The sequence below is a fragment of the Paramisgurnus dabryanus genome, chromosome 3 (assembly GCF_030506205.2).
Source record: "Paramisgurnus dabryanus chromosome 3, PD_genome_1.1, whole genome shotgun sequence".
In the NCBI taxonomy this organism is placed as follows: domain Eukaryota; kingdom Metazoa; phylum Chordata; class Actinopteri; order Cypriniformes; family Cobitidae; genus Paramisgurnus; species Paramisgurnus dabryanus.
The window spans coordinates 7,248,740-7,267,190 of NC_133339.1; the positions used below are offsets into that span (position 1 = coordinate 7,248,740).

At 38.1% G+C, this 18,451-nt stretch overlaps 1 protein-coding gene across 5 annotated transcripts; it reads right to left on the reverse strand.

Moving 5' to 3' along the window:
- Positions 1 to 5,441: 5,441 nt before the first annotated feature.
- On the reverse strand, positions 5,442 to 18,451 carry tfap4 (transcription factor AP-4 (activating enhancer binding protein 4)). 5 transcript variants are annotated; one of them, XM_065278155.2, is made up of 7 exons: positions 18,131 to 18,451; positions 14,872 to 15,037; positions 14,417 to 14,515; positions 13,893 to 14,063; positions 10,915 to 11,064; positions 10,271 to 10,438; positions 5,442 to 7,887 (listed from the first exon to the last, which is right to left on the reverse strand). In XM_065278155.2, exons 1-7 carry the CDS (start codon positions 18,217 to 18,219, stop codon positions 7,738 to 7,740), a joined length of 993 nt encoding a protein of 330 aa, XP_065134227.1. In that variant the 5' UTR covers positions 18,220 to 18,451; the 3' UTR covers positions 5,442 to 7,737. The 5 variants fall into 5 exon arrangements, with proteins under 5 accessions (XP_065134227.1, XP_065134226.1, XP_073669894.1 ...); XM_065278154.2 differs by having other exon boundaries at positions 13,893 to 14,066; positions 18,131 to 18,447; XM_073813793.1 differs by lacking the exon at positions 18,131 to 18,451 and adding an exon at positions 17,757 to 17,839 and having other exon boundaries at positions 13,893 to 14,066.

Genomic DNA, 18,451 nt, shown 5'->3' on the forward strand with positions numbered 1-18,451 from the left:
ACCATCTCGGTACTTCAGCTGGTGTTAACAAATAAGAATGAACACACAAAGAATGTTGTGTTTTTGTTAAAAAACAGTATATTATATCACACATAATATATGACACTGGACCACAGAACCAGTCATAAGTAGCACAGATATATTTGTAGCAATAGCCAACAATACATTGTATGGGTCAAAATTAACAATTTTTCTTTTGTTGCCAAAAATCATTAGGATATTAAATAAAGATCATGATCCATGAAGATATTTTGTAAATGTCTTAACGTAAATATATCAAAACCTTATTTTTGCAAAGTGGATGCAATTGCTATGGACTTCATTTGGACAACATTAAACGCAATTTTCTCAATATATGGATATTTTTAGGCTCCGATTCCAGATTTTCAAATAGTTCAGCGTCACATATAATCTATAATTATAATATTACATATAGTAGAGAGAACTACACAAAATTTACACGCACACACCTTTGCATTTTTTCTGGGGACATTCCATAACCGTAATGGTTTTTATACGGTACTGTATATATCTCCTTTCCCTAACCTAATCCTCACAGAAAACTTTCTGCTATTTTAGATTTTTTTTAAAATGTCATTCTGTTTAATTTATAAGCTTTCCTCCGAATGGGACCAAAAAAGTCCCCACACGATCAAAAAAGGACTGATAACACTGTCTTTGTGGGGACATTTGGCACACACACACACATTTACTTATGGGTATGTGCAATATGTATTGTATGTAGTACTAGTTATAAATACAACTGTATAATCTAACCCTAACCCATGCACACTTTAACAATACACTGTAAAATATTCTTTGCTGCATTCATTTTTTTTTTGTTGAATCAACTCAAATTTACAACTCATTTCAACTTACTATTAGAGATGAGTTGTTATAACTACATGTGTCATGTTACTTCATTGTATAAGTTGTAGCAACTCATCTCTTGTCGAAAGAAATAATAGTAAGTTGACATGACTTGTAAATCTGAGTTGATTCAACAAAAAAAAGTAAGGCAGCAAAGATTATTTTACAGTGTAACACAAATTTTCTGGATTTTTACAATAAAAAAACTTTATTTATTAAACTGTAAAAAATGTTGGTTCAACTTAAAAAAGTAAATTACCTGGTTGACTTTAAATTTTGAGTTAATTCAACTTAATATTAGTAGACAATTTTTACTCTACTTTTGAGTTAACTAATATTTATAAGTTTAATTAACTCAAAATTTTAAGGCAACCAAGTAACTTAATTTTTAAGTTGAACCTACAAATCTTTATTCTCAGTGTATATTTTTATAGCTTTTTACAAATGATGACGTCCCCCACAGAATATTTTGGTCAGGTTTTGCTCACTTTTTGGTACAAATTTGTCTTCAAAATATATAAGTAGGGTAACACACATGTTACTTAAAAGTTTTTTGTCTGGTTGTATGGTTTCATAAAGAACATTGAGTTGAGCAAGGTTCTTTGTAGTAAAAACTTTTTTAGACTATTAAAATATAAAGAAAAAAATATTTTAAAGAGTACCAATTATCCGATTCACAATTTTACATTTCCTTGTGTAAGTGTGTATTAGTACATGTTAATGATATGTAAAATGGAACAAATCAAAAAGTAAACGATGACATAAGTAATTGTCTCCAATGTAAATCTCTTTTCTTGGACTACAACAAACACATGGATTGTAGGCAACAGTTTACTTATATTTAACCAATTTACTACTGAGTAAACCATGATTCAAATGCAAGTTTTGTGCAGTGCAGAGTAGGGCTTCTTGTTTGTTGTTTATACGATCACAAATGCAGACATGGTTTTAATGTTTTAATATCCTTACCTTACCAATCTGTTAGTTCTGATTATGCCATGCTGGTAAAGTAGACCGATCAGATTGGTCATCTGCATTTTCTGGATCAGATTCAGCTCATATTGATAAGGTAGTAAAGACGATATTAATTCATGTCAGCGCTGCATTGTGAGTGAATCTTTCAAACATGGTAAGGAGCGTCACGTTTCCGGCTGACATTAGAGGTATTCAGGGCAATCAGAACGTTTTTGTTAGCTGGCCAATCACACTGTGCTTTTACAACGATGCCCTTTGTACAAAATCAACGCGTCTCAGGGAGGCAGGGCATAGAGGAGCAACAATAATGTATGATATGTAGAAAATGTGTTTTTGAACCATAAACACATCGTATTACACCAAACACACAAAATAACGTTGTTTTCAGCAATAAAATGGGTGCCCTATAATCAAATTAGTTAAAGTCAATTGAACCTATTTGAAGTTTTTGACTAGAACACAGTTGACATAACTTAGGCTATGTCCACACGAAGCCGGTGCATTCCCTATCCGATCATTTTTTTCCCGTGCTCTAAAAAAATAATCCGTAAACACGAAACCACTGAAACCGTCTGAAAGCGGTGTAGTATATATGCCGGACCAGTATGGGGCGCTGTAATTCTGCAACAGATATACACTATACACGTAGAAGAAGACTTTGAGCATGCGCATAACCAACGTATGAGCCGTTTCTCAATGTCAAGGATGGATCCTCGGAAGCTAGAATTTCGAGGATGCTACGTCATCGACGTCCGTCGAAGGACTGTTCCAATGTCGAGGATCCTTGAAATTTCAGCCAAGGACTGAGTCCTTCGTTCGAGAAATATCCCATATACAGGAAAGGATGCAAATTTGTATCCTTCGCGCTCTTCACGCGCTGAAATCACCCACAATCCTATGCGCGCAGCACCGAAAGCACACCTTTCAATCACGCAATGACGTAATGACGTGCACTTGCTAGCCTGTTCCATTTAACGTGTTCTCCGAATGCTTAAAAGGATCCTCGCCTAGCCTCTGAAGGAAGTGACTTGTAAGGACTAGTCCTGCCAAGGAAGTATCCTTGACATTGAGAAACGGCTATGGTGTGGTCCATTATCGCTTGTTGGTCACCACAATTGCATAGAAGCAATAGATTTTGCTGTAATAAAGCTAGTAGGCTTTAGTAGCTTCTGTAGCACGAACACAATCACGTAGTCCGCCGTTATTGTTGTTGCGGTTACGTGTGACGCTTCCGACACGTGATGTGATGACGTTTTCGCTTCACAAAATATACGGATTGGCTGTACAGACGAAACCGCAAGGGTGTCGGTTTCAGATTTATCCACTTTAGGACCCGGTTTCAAAAAATAGCGGATTCAGTCTCCCAAAACGCCGGATCCGTGTGGATGAAACGCCAATACGATAACAAATTTATACGTATACAGTGATACGCGTCTCCGTGTGGACAGCCCCTTAAAAAACAAGTTGAAATTATTAACTTAAGTACACACTAAAAAAAGCTCATAATCATAGGGGAACCATTTTTAGTGCTATATAGCACATATGAAGAACCATACAGGGGTGATATAGCACCTGATACGGTTCTATAGCACAATATGGTTCTTCAAAGGTGCTACACAGGTACTATATGGCACTTAAAATGGTTCCTCTATGAGCCAGTGAACCACTTTTAGTGCTATTTAGCACCACTTGTTTTAAACTTTTGTTGATATGATTTTTTTAGCGTGTGCTCGGATATCAGTGTGAGCACCGGCAGTCAACCCAGTCATGCTGGGCAGGACGACAGAAGCTGACAGCCGTGAATAAGGTGTAAAATTCAGTGTCATCATTTTGTCAGAGAGCAAAGATTAACACCTTATCGTTCCTCAATAAATAACAACAACAAATACACTGGATATTATACATAAATCAAGATCTTTAATCATGTAAGAACTGTAAGCCAGCAAAACCCAAATTAAATATCATTGCGCTCGGATTTTAAAAACTTCTCTTGAAATGTTAAAGTTGAACCACTTGAAACTTAATACCTAACTTAGCAGTGTTTCACCAAGCGGAAGGCCATTACTGTAAATGTGAGCGTGTTGTCAAGTACTTCACTTCTTATTTTAGAGCTTCAGGTTATAAGTACACACTTAAAATAAAGGTGTTACAAACGTTTCTGCACAGCAATGCCAAAACCATTTATTGTTAGTTCCCTAAATAATCTTTCGTGAAACAAAGAAAGACAGTCAAAAATGTTCTTCTATTAAATTGTGTAGCACTTGTATTTTATAAAATATATTTACATTTAGTCATTTAGCAGATCCTTAAATCGAAATCAACATTTGTGACCCTGGACCACAAAACAAAGTCATAAGGGTACATTTTTAGAAAGTTAAATAAGCTTTACATTGATGTATGGTTTGTTAGGATGACGAGATGCAACTATTTGAAAATCTGAAATCTTGGGGTGCAAAAAATCTAAATATTAAAAAAAATGTCTTTAAAGGGACACTCCACTTTTTGATTTTTGGGAGCAACTTTTAATTTTCCATCGGTCTTCGTGCACGATGTTAACTACAGAAGAGTCAAGTTTTAAATAGGAAAAATATTGAAACTCTTTGGTAATTTATTAGCGTGATGCTAACGGTCTAATCAGATACAACGGATTATGCTAAGCTATGCTAAAAGTGGTACCGCCAGACCCGGAGATCAGCTGAATGGATTCCAAAATGGTAAAAATCAAGTATTTAACTCTAGGGAAGCTTGAAAAAAGTTGTCGAAATGTCCTTAGCAACACATTTTAATAATGATTAATTCATTTTTTATATATTTACGGTAGTAAATGTACAAACTATCTTCATGAAATCTTTACTTAATATCAATAATTTCTGGAATAAAAAAATCAATCTTTTTGACTCATACAATGTATTTTTGGCTATTGATAAAAATATACGGGAGATTCTCACAAAATCCAGACTTAGAAGGTGTCCAGCATCAGGTTTTAAAAAAGCCCTTGTAGACGTTTTTTTTTTTCACATATAAGATTTAGGTCTAAACTTACTATAATCATTATTTTAGGAGTATTTAAAAAATATTTCCTATAGAATTATTTAAATTTTTTAGATTATCATTCTCAAAAATTATCATTACCACAACATAAAATTACATTAAATATATGCATTTACAAACTCAAGTTTTGGTAATGAGGACTTTTCGTTTATAGTATAACATGCACTGAAGCTTTTTATTTTTTAGATTTTTTAATTATAAATATTTCCATGTTAAAGAACCCAAATTCAGTCATGTACATTTTGCGGTAATGAAAATTTTCCCATTAAATGTAGAAAAAAACAACAAAATTGGCTTGTATGATGTCATTTGAAATCATGTGCAAATTGTACGTGAAGAGATGTTTATAACTATATGCTGCTTATTTTGATACTCTTACTTTATCAAAATATTTCATGACACCTCATAAGTCTAATTTCGCGATAATCACCCATACCCGTGCGACTCTTGACTGGTTTTGTGGTCAAATATTGTCTAAAATACTAAAAATGAACCTAAACAAAATATCACTCGACACAAGAGAAATAACCACGCACAACAAAAAGTTGTAAAAAACAAAGTACAAACTTTATTATTCTGTTTTTACAAAAGGCACAAGCCTCTTTTCCCCAGTTTAAAAAAAAATACAATAGCTTTTCAACAACCAAATGGACTAACTGTCTCACGTAAAGCAAAACAACAGAAACAAAAAAATAAAGAGATGACAGACGATAAAGGAGAGAGATGATGCGAGACAGGAGACGGTATGGAGATAGAAACGACCAGAGGACGTGGTGTGCTCAGACAACGTAAGGGTTACACGGCCGTGTGGTACAAAACACGGCGAGAAGAGCTTCGGTCGAGGAGGAGACTCTTTGAAAACAAGAGCCGCTCCCCGTTTATACTACAGTAAGTGCTTCGCGTTCATACATGACCCCGAGCGTCCGTTCTCCTCAACACACCCAATCTTTGATATGTCCTCTAAAGTTCATACAGTGATTTCTGAAAGTAGAAAATACACAAAGAGAGACACCCTGTGGCTTCGGTAGAGGAAATGTTCAAATCTGGGACTTCTTGTTCTCCTAAAGACAAAACCGTTTTAACGTAAGACAGCACAAGCAGGACAGTCTTTACGACCCAAGCAAACCAAATAGAAATGTGTGACTTCAACGAAAAACAAAAACGACCAGCCAGTTCTTCCGGAAGCCCCGATTCCCTGCATCACGAACAGAGCAAGCGTGCCTGATAAAGCACCTGATAGATCCAGAAGGGGAAAAATTTAAAAATCTGTCCAGCAGCAAAAGGATTCCCTGTAATATTTCCTAAGGGAAGGGGGGCATGCACACTTCTAAATTTTCAGTCAAAAAAAAGAGACTTGCCATCTCGTCTTCAGATGGCAAAAGCACGTATTTCGCCGGTTCAAGCACCGGCACGCCGTGAACACAAACACAGCGGTATAATGTTCTGGAATGTTTCACGTAAGCCATCTTGTCTGCTCTCTAGCGCCACCTTCAGGGTTCGTTTAAGGCCTCTGAAGCTGTGTTAAGGCAAGCCACCGGCCGCTGTCAGGCACGATACGCGCGCGCTCTCCGTCCCGCCAGAGCTCGCGGTATCGCATGGCTTCGTATACGTCGAGAGTCGAAGCTCACGCATTTAAAAAACGTCTTGCGCGCCCCCTTACAAAAACTGATTATCTGTGGCGTACGTGTATGAACGTCATACACTATGAGAAACGGGAAAAAAATAAAACATTCACCAGCGAGTGCATAGAGCTAATGCGCAAGATTACAGGCTAGTCACTGTAAACAGAGCTTAACACTACTTAGGGGACAGACTAACTTCTGACAAAAGGGCCACCAAACACCCTAGTCAGGGTGCGAACTGCATAGGCTGTACCCGGGCGAAAAAACCCTGGTAGTGCTCTCGACTCAAAGCGTGTGCACACTTGCAGGTACAACTACATGGGTTAGCTTATTCAATTTACTGACGAACAATACAGAAAAAAAATCGTTAAAAAAAATCGGGGCGGGGCGACGCTTCACCTGCACCAGTGTGCGTACTGGGAACCCAGCCCAGTAAAGGTGAGCCACAATAAGTGCGCCAGACTTTGCATTATTTACAAAGTGCACAAAGCCCCTCCAGCAGTGCCGGTATTCGGCCCTCGATTGAGAACTTTTAGCAAGAGCGACCACCGACGCTCCAGCAGATCACCGGCGATGGAGAAGTAGAAACGTAACTGCACCAAAAAAAAAATGTTGAAAGAAAAGTAAACATTTCCTCTAAGGTTTTTGGAAGCCGTGGTGTGAAACAGGTTTCTGAAGTCTCATTGGCTCACAGTGATACTTCAAGCCTCCCCAGAATGAAAAGAGGAATATGGCATACCAGAGGGGCGGGGCAAAGGGGATTAAAGAGTTCGACTTGACTTTAGTTGACGTCATCTTGTAGAGTGAGGATGAGTTCCTCCAATCAGACCGCAGGATGTAGGAGATAAATGAAGGCCTGTTAGTATTTCAGTCCATGTGAGATTTCGTTCACGAAATCGTTTACTCACGAGCGTGCAGAAGAAAGTCATTGGAGAATGAATAAGAGCCTGTTATATCTGAACGTATGGAGAGTGCTAGTGTACTGTGGGAGTATACGTGAGCGTGCCTCTGTGTGCACACTTTCTGTAACATTTTTTTGTCAATAAACCTTCAAGTCATTTTGTCTGTCCACATTTGTGATTCCCGTATGCGTGCGTGAAGAGAGCGAGAGATAGAGAGAACGGAGAAAAAGGATTTCTGCAGGAGGCCTTTCCCTCGCACCCCCCTTTCCTTGCCCCCCCTCGTTACAGTCGGGGGGTTTGGGGGGTGTCCGGGGCAGTTAACAGTCCTCGGTCCCTTCGTTGTCGGAGGCAGTGTCGGAGTCTGCTGCGTCTGTGAGGACACGACCCGGGGTGACGATAACCGCTCGGCGCTTTTCTTCCTCGGGCACGACCATCCGCTCTTGTGTGCCTTCGATATGCTGGATTGCCTGCGGGAAGACCAAAACAACTGTTATTAACTTCATTACATAAGTCTTTGCTTTTTTTATATTAATATTACGACAATAGGCTTGATTATAGTTTAAACTGGGATAGGGACCGTTTACACAACAAAGTTTCATTTGAAGTTTTTATAGCGTTTGGGCAGGTACACTGTGTCAACTGGGTTTATAAACGCTTCACCAACAAAGTTTACAATATTTTGCAGCTTTATAGTCCATTGGTCACTTACAGAAATAAACCAACCTTATCGTCGGTTTCAAATAAACTGCTTAAAAAAAAAAATGCGTGGAAAACACTAGGCACGTAGGTTCTTGCTACCCAGTCTCACAAGGTTTCGTGATATAGTCACATAATATTTTGATTCTTTTTTCGTGATATCACAAATTTCTGTGTTTTTTCGTGTATATGTCGCGTGGCGTTAGGGTTAGAGTTGGGTTTGGGTAGGGATGTAATTTTATGTAAATCTAACCCTAAACCAAAGCGAAAATGGTAAGAAAATAGGACAAAACAGTTGAGTAACCAATACGTGATAATCACACGAAAACAGGAATTCGTTATACGATCACGAACAAACACGGAAATTAGTGATATCACGAAAAAATAATCAAAAAATTACGTGACTATTACGAAATTTGTCACATGACCTGCGGTGCACTTGCGGCATTCTCATGTTGAAATGTTTTTAACTTGATGCAGTGTGGACACACCTGGAAAAAATGAGCGTGTCACTTCCAATGAGGGCACATACCGCATGCATACATTTGAAATTGCGAACTTGAGCGTGCAAAAGACGCGATGTGTGAATCACCCCTAATGCTTTCGCCGTCTTGATTGTTTGTATTTATCACTTTGTAGAATAACACGTATGTGCATAGGACAGTAGTGTTTCTTTACTAAGTAACATCGCCATCTAGTGGCCTGACACACAATAATACAGCGTTTTTATACATTTTTATACTTTTTACCATAACGTGTACGTGAAATTTTTCGAAAATACAAAGGAAAACTTTACAGTTTACAGACCAACCGCATAAAACACATTTGAGATCAAACAAACTTAGGTGTATGTTAAAATAACTAGCGTTAAACCCTATGGGGTGGTTTCCCGGAAAGGGATTAGCTTAAGACAGGACTAGGACTTAGTTTAACTATGAAAGATAACTAGTTTTAACAAACATGCCTTACTAAAATGCCTATGTATTTTAAGATATGTCATTGCAAGGTGTTTTAAGTTTGAACACTTCTTACATTTATTTTAGTCTAGGACTATTCTAATCCCCGTCCAGGAAACCGCCCCCAAAACATTTTTACTATAGAACTATACTAGGATTCCTATACTACATGACTTTAAGCACTTTGCTCAAGGACACTATAGCTGTGTTTCCATTAAAGATTTGCGCAAAACTTCAGCATTATTTTCTAAATGTCCCCAATAAATTTGCGCAATGACAGCATTTACATTACGAAGGGATGTTGTGCGACTAAAATATAATTTTGTTGCCTTGCGATAATTCATTCTAAAAACCAAGCCGACCTAATCTGTCTTGTCTGAAAAACCAACTCACCCGAGCCTAAAAAGTTTTTTGCGATATATGATGAGAGTTTATACGAAATTGGCATGTTTTTATTGGGTGCATTTTTCAGCTTTTTCGCAATTAGAAGGGTACTGTATTTTTCGGTCTATAAGCCGCGTTTTTTTTTTTTCAGAACTTGGCTGGTGCTGTGTCTTATAGTCAGGTGCGCCTTGTAAGTCAGTATGAATTAATTTTGACATTTATGAGGCAAGAGACAACTGTATTTATGTAATTCAATGGATTCAGTGATGCGGAATGACGAGTATGCGAACTTCACGCTAGTTGGCTTGTGCGGTTAATTTAGTCTATTCAACCTTCCAGGTAAGTTCTGTATGCTATGGTTTATCGTTTAAATAACTGATAATATTACTTTAACGTACAGCCATCTATTCAGCCTGCTATTCTGTCTGCTATTGTTAAGTTGAATAAATTCCCTTTCCAGATTAAATGTCTGTTCTTCGGCTTGGATTTTGTGTAATAATTTTCTAAATAAACGCAACGTATAGTCCACTGTGACTTATATATGTTATTTCGTCTTAATGACGCATTTTTGGATGATGCGGCTTATAGTCTGGAAAATACGGTAATGGAATGTTGGTGGCTTCCTCTAAAAATAAAAATTCCGTCATTATTTTTTCATCCTAAATTTGTATGAATTTCTTTATTCTGATGAACACAAAAGAAGATATTTTAATAAATGATGGTAAGCACACAGCAGATGGTACCCATTGACTTCCATAGTAGAAAAACAAATAATCAGTCCAGATATGTAATCGAGGACTGTGTATTGCTTTACCTGCACAATGGTGTCCAAGTTCTGTCGTGACGTGGATGCTGTGTTGATCACGGAGGTGGGGCCCATGGTTACCACGTTGACGTGATGAGGAGGGGGAGGCGGCGCAGGGGCGGGAACAATAACTGTGGCATGATGGGTGGGAGCAGGAGGCGTGGCAGGAGAAAACACCTGAGATATAAAGCATAAGCATTTACCCTGAGTGAACTTTTATGAATTCTCAGTGAAGACATCAAAAAGAAACCTCTTTCACAATATCCTTTGAGTTACTTCATCAAAAAAAGATGCACATTGAACGTGCAGTTTTGAATAGGTTTCACTCCTCATGACCATATCGAATCACCTTTAAAGTCTCACATTATTTCATTTTTCTGTTTTAGTGACATAAATGCGGATATATGCATTCAGACTTGAGTTTTCTTTAACTCTTATAATGCCCTCTAGTGGGTCAATACATCAGATCAACACACTTTACACATTTTCCTCCCTAAGTTTAGTAACAAATTGTAGCTCAATAGGTAGGAAATTGAGTTAACACTACAAAGGTCATGGGTTTAACTGGTTTAACTGTCCACCATTAAAATAGTAAAAACAGGGATTGCCCTCTAGCTATGATTGTTAACACTTGAATATGACAAAGGGTTTACCAGTGGGCTGCGAGCAGGAGTCGTCTCTTTCTCCAACTGTTCATGTTGTTGCAGACGTAGGAGAGTTTGCGTCTGCACGTGCTGATCCTGGAGCTGCTGGGCGATCACCTTTAGCTTCTCAGGGTACAAGTGGGCATCCAGTGAGCGGATCTGATACAAACACACATTGAGACGATCCTGTTTAGTAAACGTGTAAAGAATAACCTTGTTTAGCGTTTCGCTTTCATAGTTTTTTTGCCTGAAGGAATTTGAGATGCCGAGTTTTCGAGCAGGGTTTCATTTGCATTTCAAGTGTGATGCTCTCAGGGGACTTCTGCACCTTCTGTGATTTCTCATTAAATATACAAAGCCTAAAGTGAGCTAATTTTAGCAAGCAAACCGACGCTGCTAATGAACGGTTTGATGACGGATTTCACAGACGGCATCTCTTCCGCGCTGCTATGAATACAAACAGCCCACCAAATCTATGAGAGGGAAACTAAAATTTTACAAACTGAAGGCAAAAATACATTTTTCCTTAGCACTAAAGATTAAAAACACTTCCCTCATGAATGCACTAATCCAGACATTAGATGAATCCACTCCTCAGCTTGGCCCAAATTTGTTTTCACCATTGCAAACGGAAATACCCATGAAGCAGTTTTTTTCCTGACGGGCGGGGTTCTGGTGGACCAATCACAGCGCCTGCGGTCCGCTGTAAAATTTTTGTGAGGTGCACGTCAGGCTACGCAGAGTCTACGGATAACCTACGGCATAGAGCTTACGCACAACTATAAATCAGGCTTAAGCCGCGATGGGGACACAGTTTATTGTTTAAATTGTGCGTTTCACAATTATAACGCATGACCTTTTGACATGCTAACGTAATATCTAGGTGCCGCTCGGGCATCACACAGCTAGCGCAAGACTAGAAGTTGTGTTTCAGTTAGGGTGCGTATTTATTTATTTTTTGACGAAATGATGACCGCTTTGCTAGATCAGACCCTTATGTCTTGTTTGGGATTGTTTAGAGTCCTTTGAAGCTGTACTGAAATGACAATTTTAAACTATAGCGGTCCATTTAAGTCCACTCTATGGAGAAAAATCCTAACATGTTTTCCTAAAAAAAAAAATGTCTTTGACTGAACAAAGAAAGACATAAACATCTTGGATGACATGGGGGTGAGTATATTATCGGGATTTAAAAAAATAAAATAAAACCATTTAAAGGCTTGTTTTCAGCCTAAGACCAGTGGGTTTTTACAGATGTAAATTTGTGTGTATATGTTTTATTGTATAGTATGAGTATGTTAATGTTTCGGAGGACTTTAGAAATTTAGTTTTCCACAGAGCTATGCATTTTTCTAGTTTTCTTGGTAATCGATTTTTAGTTTGTTTAGTTAATATTAACACAATTATCAGCACACTACGGTTTGAAAAAGTTATCCAGCCCTCACATGGTGACGTTATTTACCATGGCCCTCAACCTAAAATGAGTTTGACACCCCTGGTTTAAGTGGTTAAATAACTGGACAATAGTTACAGGACAAAACAGACACATTGGGCAAAAAAAAGTTATATTAAAGGAATATTCAATTTTCTTAAAAAAAAAAATCCAGATAATTTACTCACCACCTTGTCATCCAAAATGTTGATGTCTTTCTTTGTTCAGTCGAGAAGAAATTATGTTTTTTTGAGGAAAACATTGCAGGATTTTTCTCATTTTAATGGACTTTAATAGACACCAACAATTAACACTTAAATCAACACTTAACAGTTTTTTCAACGGAGTTTCAAAGGACTATAAACGATCCCACATGAGGCATAAGGGTCTTATCTAGCGAAACGATTGTCATTTTTGACAATAAAAATAACAAATATACACTTTTAAACCACAACTTCTCGTCCAGATCCGGTCGTGATGCGCCAACGTGACCCCACGCAATACGTCATGACGTCAAGAGGTCACAGAGGACGAACGTGAAACTCCGCCCCAGTGTTGAGAAAGAGGACCGTTCCTACGTTGTTGTATGTCAACTGATACTAACTAATGTATTCGTGTCAGTTTATTGTTTACAATGGTCCGCAAATGTGCGTTTTATATATGTAACACGTGACCTCCCTACGTCACTACACATTTACGTTAGGTCACGCTGGACCAGATCTAGACGAGAAGTTGAGCTTTAAAAGTGTATATTTGTTATTTTTATTGTCAAAAATGACAATCGTTTTGCTAGATAAGACCCTTATGCCTCGTTTGGGATCGTTTAGAGGTGTTGAGTTAAGTATTAAATGTTGGGCTCTATTAAAGTCCATTAAAATGAGAAAAATCCTGCAATGTTTTCCTCAAAAAACATAATTTCTTCTTGACTGAACAAAGAAAGACATCAACATTTTGGATGATATGGTGGTGAGTAAATTATTTGGATTTTTCTTTTAAGAAAATTGACTATTCCTTTAAAGAACAGACATGTTAAAGTCCCCATGAGATCAAAATTTTAATATTAATTAAAATTTTCCTTTAAATGGAATATTGCAGTACTCATAAACAACTTATTTGTGTGCAAAATGTTTTTTTTTTTTTACATAAATTTATTCAAAAATGGAAAATGTACTTCTGCCCTCATGTGGCAATCTCTCCCTGATGCCATCAGCTAGACGGCTTGGGCGGGGCAACAGTAAACCCCACCCCCGACTGTCAGTCATCTATGAGTTTGATTTCTGAATGAAATGCCTAACTTTTCTATATCCAATCAATTCACAAATGTAATACACAAACCACGCCCACTATTTTCCTCATGTGATTTTCTGCTTTACACAGAAATATGTCACAATACGAAAGTCGGTCGCGTTTCTCCTATCATGATGATTTAAAAAAACGTGTTCTTGAGGAAGTAAAATCAGAAACAAAATGTATAGCACAAATCTAATTCAGCCCACGACAATATTTAACCGATCATCTATCACGGGTTACGTGTCTATAGTTTCTGCGGTTGTACCTGTTCCTCCAGCATCATTCGAACCGACCGTTCTTTATCCAGCTGCTGTCTGAGTTCGATCATTTCTCGCCGAAGATCCTCCACTTTCTCCTCCTCCAGGATGTCTGGAGAGCCAATGCCCTCATCTTTCTCCTCGGCACGCCTCCTCTTCGGGGAGGAGCCGCTGAACTCCTTCTGATGGGACAACAGGACAAAGTGTGAGAAAAGAGACATGTAGAGATCATGGGTTCGATCCCACACAGAAAGTAATATTAAAAAATAGCTTTGGATAAATGTAAAAATGTAATGCAATTTTTCCAGCTGTTATTGCACACAGAAATTATCAACTTCATCCTAATCCAAAATAATAAGCGTAATAGAAGTCCTCTTAATAGTATAGAAAGACTGTTGGCACATGTTGAAACTATTCTACCGGTATTCTTAAAATGGCCCAGTATTGGTTGATTAATCATGTGACTGATGCATCTGTCTATCATTAACATCCACCAGATGTAAGTCTGGTGTCCCGGGTTAAAGAGCTTCACCTGTATGTAGCGTTTGAGTTGGGTGTTTTGTTGCAGCAGTCTGGTCTTCTCTTGCTCCAGTGAGAAGATGTAATCAGCCGTCTGCTGTAAGATGGCAGCCTGGGAGAGAGAGAGAGAGAGATCACATTACATCCTTCTCAAAGCTCAGGAATAACAGGGCACATCGATGAGCTTAAACATCTTGTGTGATGATAGACATCCACATTCACTGGCATGTGCCATATGTTATAAAAATAAACTAAAGATCAGAATCAATTCTTAGATGCTTTTGATTGTTTACATATGTTCTCAACCTGGATGCATCTTTCACATATGCATCTTTTTAACAAAGACCATGAGTTATCAAGAAAACATTGAGCGTGCGTCTTGCATTCATTATGTTCAAGGCAAGCTGGCACTGAGGGCAAGATTTTGAATAAAATAACTGGACGTCTGTTGTTGAGTTCATGACTGACCTTGCTGAGCTTTTCTCCGTCGCTGTGAGGGATGAGGGTCTTCAGAGACTGGAAGCCTGCGTTGATGCTCTGCATGCGCCGCCGTTCGTTACTGTTGGCGATCTCTCGCCGGATGCGCCGTTCCTGGTCGCGTGCCGTCTCGGGCGTTAGGGGAATGTTTGCTAAACTGTGTTGAAAAAGTAATGCTGTTAATTTACATTCCAAAACAGGATGCAAACTTGTGAAAAAAACTACATTACATCATTTTCGTGGACGCTGGTTCAACCATATGGTCTATAAACTCATGCCCTTGGAAATCACGGTTTCTCATGGCCACATGCACGCTTCGGGTGAGGAAATCAAACACTAATTGAACTTCCTCCCTGTCTGGGCATCTCGGGGAAGCTTTGGAAAGCCTCTCTTATCAGTACTGACTCAGCTGAACAGACAAACACTGAGAACAATTGTGCAGACACATCTGAGGCTTCCTTGCATCCAGGCAGCTTCAAATCCAGCAAACAGATCACATGCCAAATCACAACCGCAGCCAGATACAGAGCAGCCACCCCCAGGCACACACACAAATACTCTGTTTCTTGTAGCATACAAATGACAAGCTGCCATTCGTTTCAGTTTTATTCATCAACACATTATTTAATATGAATCGTAAATAAAAATCTACAATATGCATCAATTTTCAGAATTAAGAAACCGTCTTTGCCTATTAAGATGTTGATAAGTTAAACTTGGAGAACTGAACAAGCAATCTGTACCAACAAATTCACCAGGCAGTTTTGTAGCATACTACTACAAAACACAAAATGTTTAAAAATATGTTTTTATGTGTTTCTATTAGCAATTTCTTTTCTTTTATCCAAAACTTTTTTTTTTCAATTGGTAAACTGATAGCTTTCATGTCCCTGATATTTAAATTAAATCCTAAATTAAAACAAAATTCCCATTTCTTCCTTTAAATGAGTAATTAACGCAAAAAATCTCTACATAATAATCGTAGTCCCTTTGGCAGCGCCATAACTACAGTTCCCATGATGCCCTGCGGCAAACAGCTCACTGGCCCCGCCCCTAGAATGGATCGCAGACGGATTGACAGGGCCTTGCTTCGACAGTAAACACACCCCCTTATTAAAAAAAGTCGTTATTTATTTACTAACCTTTATATCACTTATAACCGATTCACAGTGAAACAAATCAGAAATATCAAGCGAGATGAGCAAAACAATATTAACAGTCTTAATTATTTTTTAAATCACGTTTACAACAATTACACACACATTACAACAATGCGCCACTCACATGAACTATAAATAAAAATTTCCAAGATGCATCTTTGCAATGCTTATCAATATAATAATAAGTTAAACTTGAAAAACTAAAAGTAAAAATTAAACAGGCAATCTAAATGACGTCTCTTTAATGATAAACGAACATCACCAGGCAGTTTTGTAGCCTACTAGTTTTATACACATTTATAACGTTTTTTTTTTAAATATTTTATAAATAAGTTTTATTTTCACATAAATAAAATGTGTACAAATAAAATATCTAATAATTATCTAAAACAATTTTTTTCAACAATTTGAAATGTTTATCTTTTTGGTAACCTGATAGTTTTCATTTAACAAATTAAATCCTAAATTAAAACAAAATTAATGTACAAGTTCCAATTTCTTATAAATGAGTAATAAACGCAAAAATTTCTACATAATCGTAGTCCCTTTGGCAGCGCCAAAAACTACAGTTCCCATGATGCCCTGCGCCAAAATGCTCACTGGACCCGCCCCGCGACTAGAATGGATCGCAGACGCATTGAATCGGTTTACATCACTTATAATCGATTCACAGTGAAACAAATCAGAAACATTAAGCAAGATGAGCAAAACAATCTTCGAACTATAAATAATACAATATAATGAAAGTTAAACATGAAGAACCAAAAGTAAAAATTAAACAGGCAATCTGAATGACGTCTCTTTAATGATAAACAAACATCACTAGGCAGTTTTGTAGCCTACTACTTTTTTACATTTTATAAATAAGTTTTTTCACATAAATAAAATGTGTACAAACAAAATGTTTTTTTTTTATTATAATAACGTTTTTACATTTAGCTGCTGGTTTTATCTAAAACTATTTTTTTCCATTCGAAATGTTTTCTGTTTTTGGTAACCTGATAGTTTTCATTTAACATATTAAATCCTTAATTAAAACAAATTATTAAGTTTCAATTTCTTCCGATTAATAACCGCAAAAAAATCTCTACATAACAATCGTAGTCCCTTTGGCAGCGCCAAAAACTACAGTTCCCATGATGCCGAGCTCCTCACTGGCCCCGCCCCCTGACTAGAATGGATCGCAGACGCATTGACGGGGCCTTCCTTCAACAGCATACACACCCCCTTATTAAAAAATAGCAGTTATTTATTTACTAACCTTTATCTTTCTTATAATCGATTTACAGTGAAACAAATCAGAAACATCAAGCGAGATGAGGAAAATATTCTCCGTCTTAATTTTGTCAAAAATCCCGTTCGCAGATAATACAGTCCGCCATTACAACAATGCGCTCTCGTGCTTCCTCCCTCCATGCGGCAGCACAGACGCAGTCCAAATAACATCTGATCTGTGCCCCACCGCACGCGCCGATCCGTTTCTCGAGTTTAACACCCGTTTCGCTCTCGTTTGTGTAAGATACGAACACACAACGACACTCTGTGGAGTTTTAACGTTATATTGCAATAAGAATCAGACGACGCCAAATGTTCGCGCACTGAGCCACAAGCATGGCCGCAGTGCCCACAATAAATCGTGCCCCGAAAACACACACCAAAACTCGAACTTAAGTTCCAAATACGATCTTTCACAAAGAAACTTTTGTATTTACCCACTATCTAATCCATATACCGATATCCGATCAAATTGTGTTATTAAAAACACGCGCGACACCAGCAGCGTGCTGTATGTGCATGCAACCACGTGGTTTGTGTTTGTTGGAGACAAAATGCATCGATTTCCCCGAGATATTTAATAGTTAACGTTCACCTGACAAGCCAACGGGTTGCCATGGAGCCCCAAGAGATGTATTAAACGTAAAAAATCGAGTCTCGCACTGTTTATGTGCTGTCTTAACCCGCTGGTTGGGCGCATGTACACAATAACACAGAAATGCATGCATGTTACTCTACTACGAGCGCCGCTGGTTAAAGAATCGCGCGCACATGTGCGTCTATTAATGCAATGAATTAAAGAGGGTCCCACTTACCTACACAAGCCCCCTATGACTTCTTTCTCGGTTTTCCTGAAATGTTGCAATGAGGGCACCTTCTGAGGTGGTACCATGAAGTACTCCATGCTTCCCCTCTTCTCTCCAGCTCTGGCTCCTCGATTCTTCTTGCGATGTTATTGAGTTAAAACCAAAACGCCTCCTTCTTGTCTGTTTCGCATTTAAAAAGCAGTATGGATGTCCTGGCGAGTTTGGGCATGGGAGTGTGAGATGAGTGTTGAGTTGTAAGGTTACTCTACTCCTCCAGCTGATGGGGTTCCCTCGTAGTGTGTGTATGTGTGTGGCGCGAGCTCGCTCTCT

What these genes read in the sequence shown, in the direction of transcription:
- tfap4 (XM_065278154.2), bottom strand. Translation starts at nt 18,219, where the DNA reads ATGGAGTACTTCATGGTACCACCTCAGAAGGTGCCCTCATTGCAACAT. An exon ending in GTCATAGGGGGCTTGTGTAG is followed by an intron (nt 15,038 to 18,130) that starts GTAAGTGGGACC and finishes TTTTCAACACAG; the next exon opens with TTTAGCAAACATTCCCCTAA. An exon ending in ACGGAGAAAAGCTCAGCAAG is followed by an intron (nt 14,516 to 14,871) that starts GTCAGTCATGAA and finishes TCTCTCTCCCAG; the next exon opens with GCTGCCATCTTACAGCAGAC.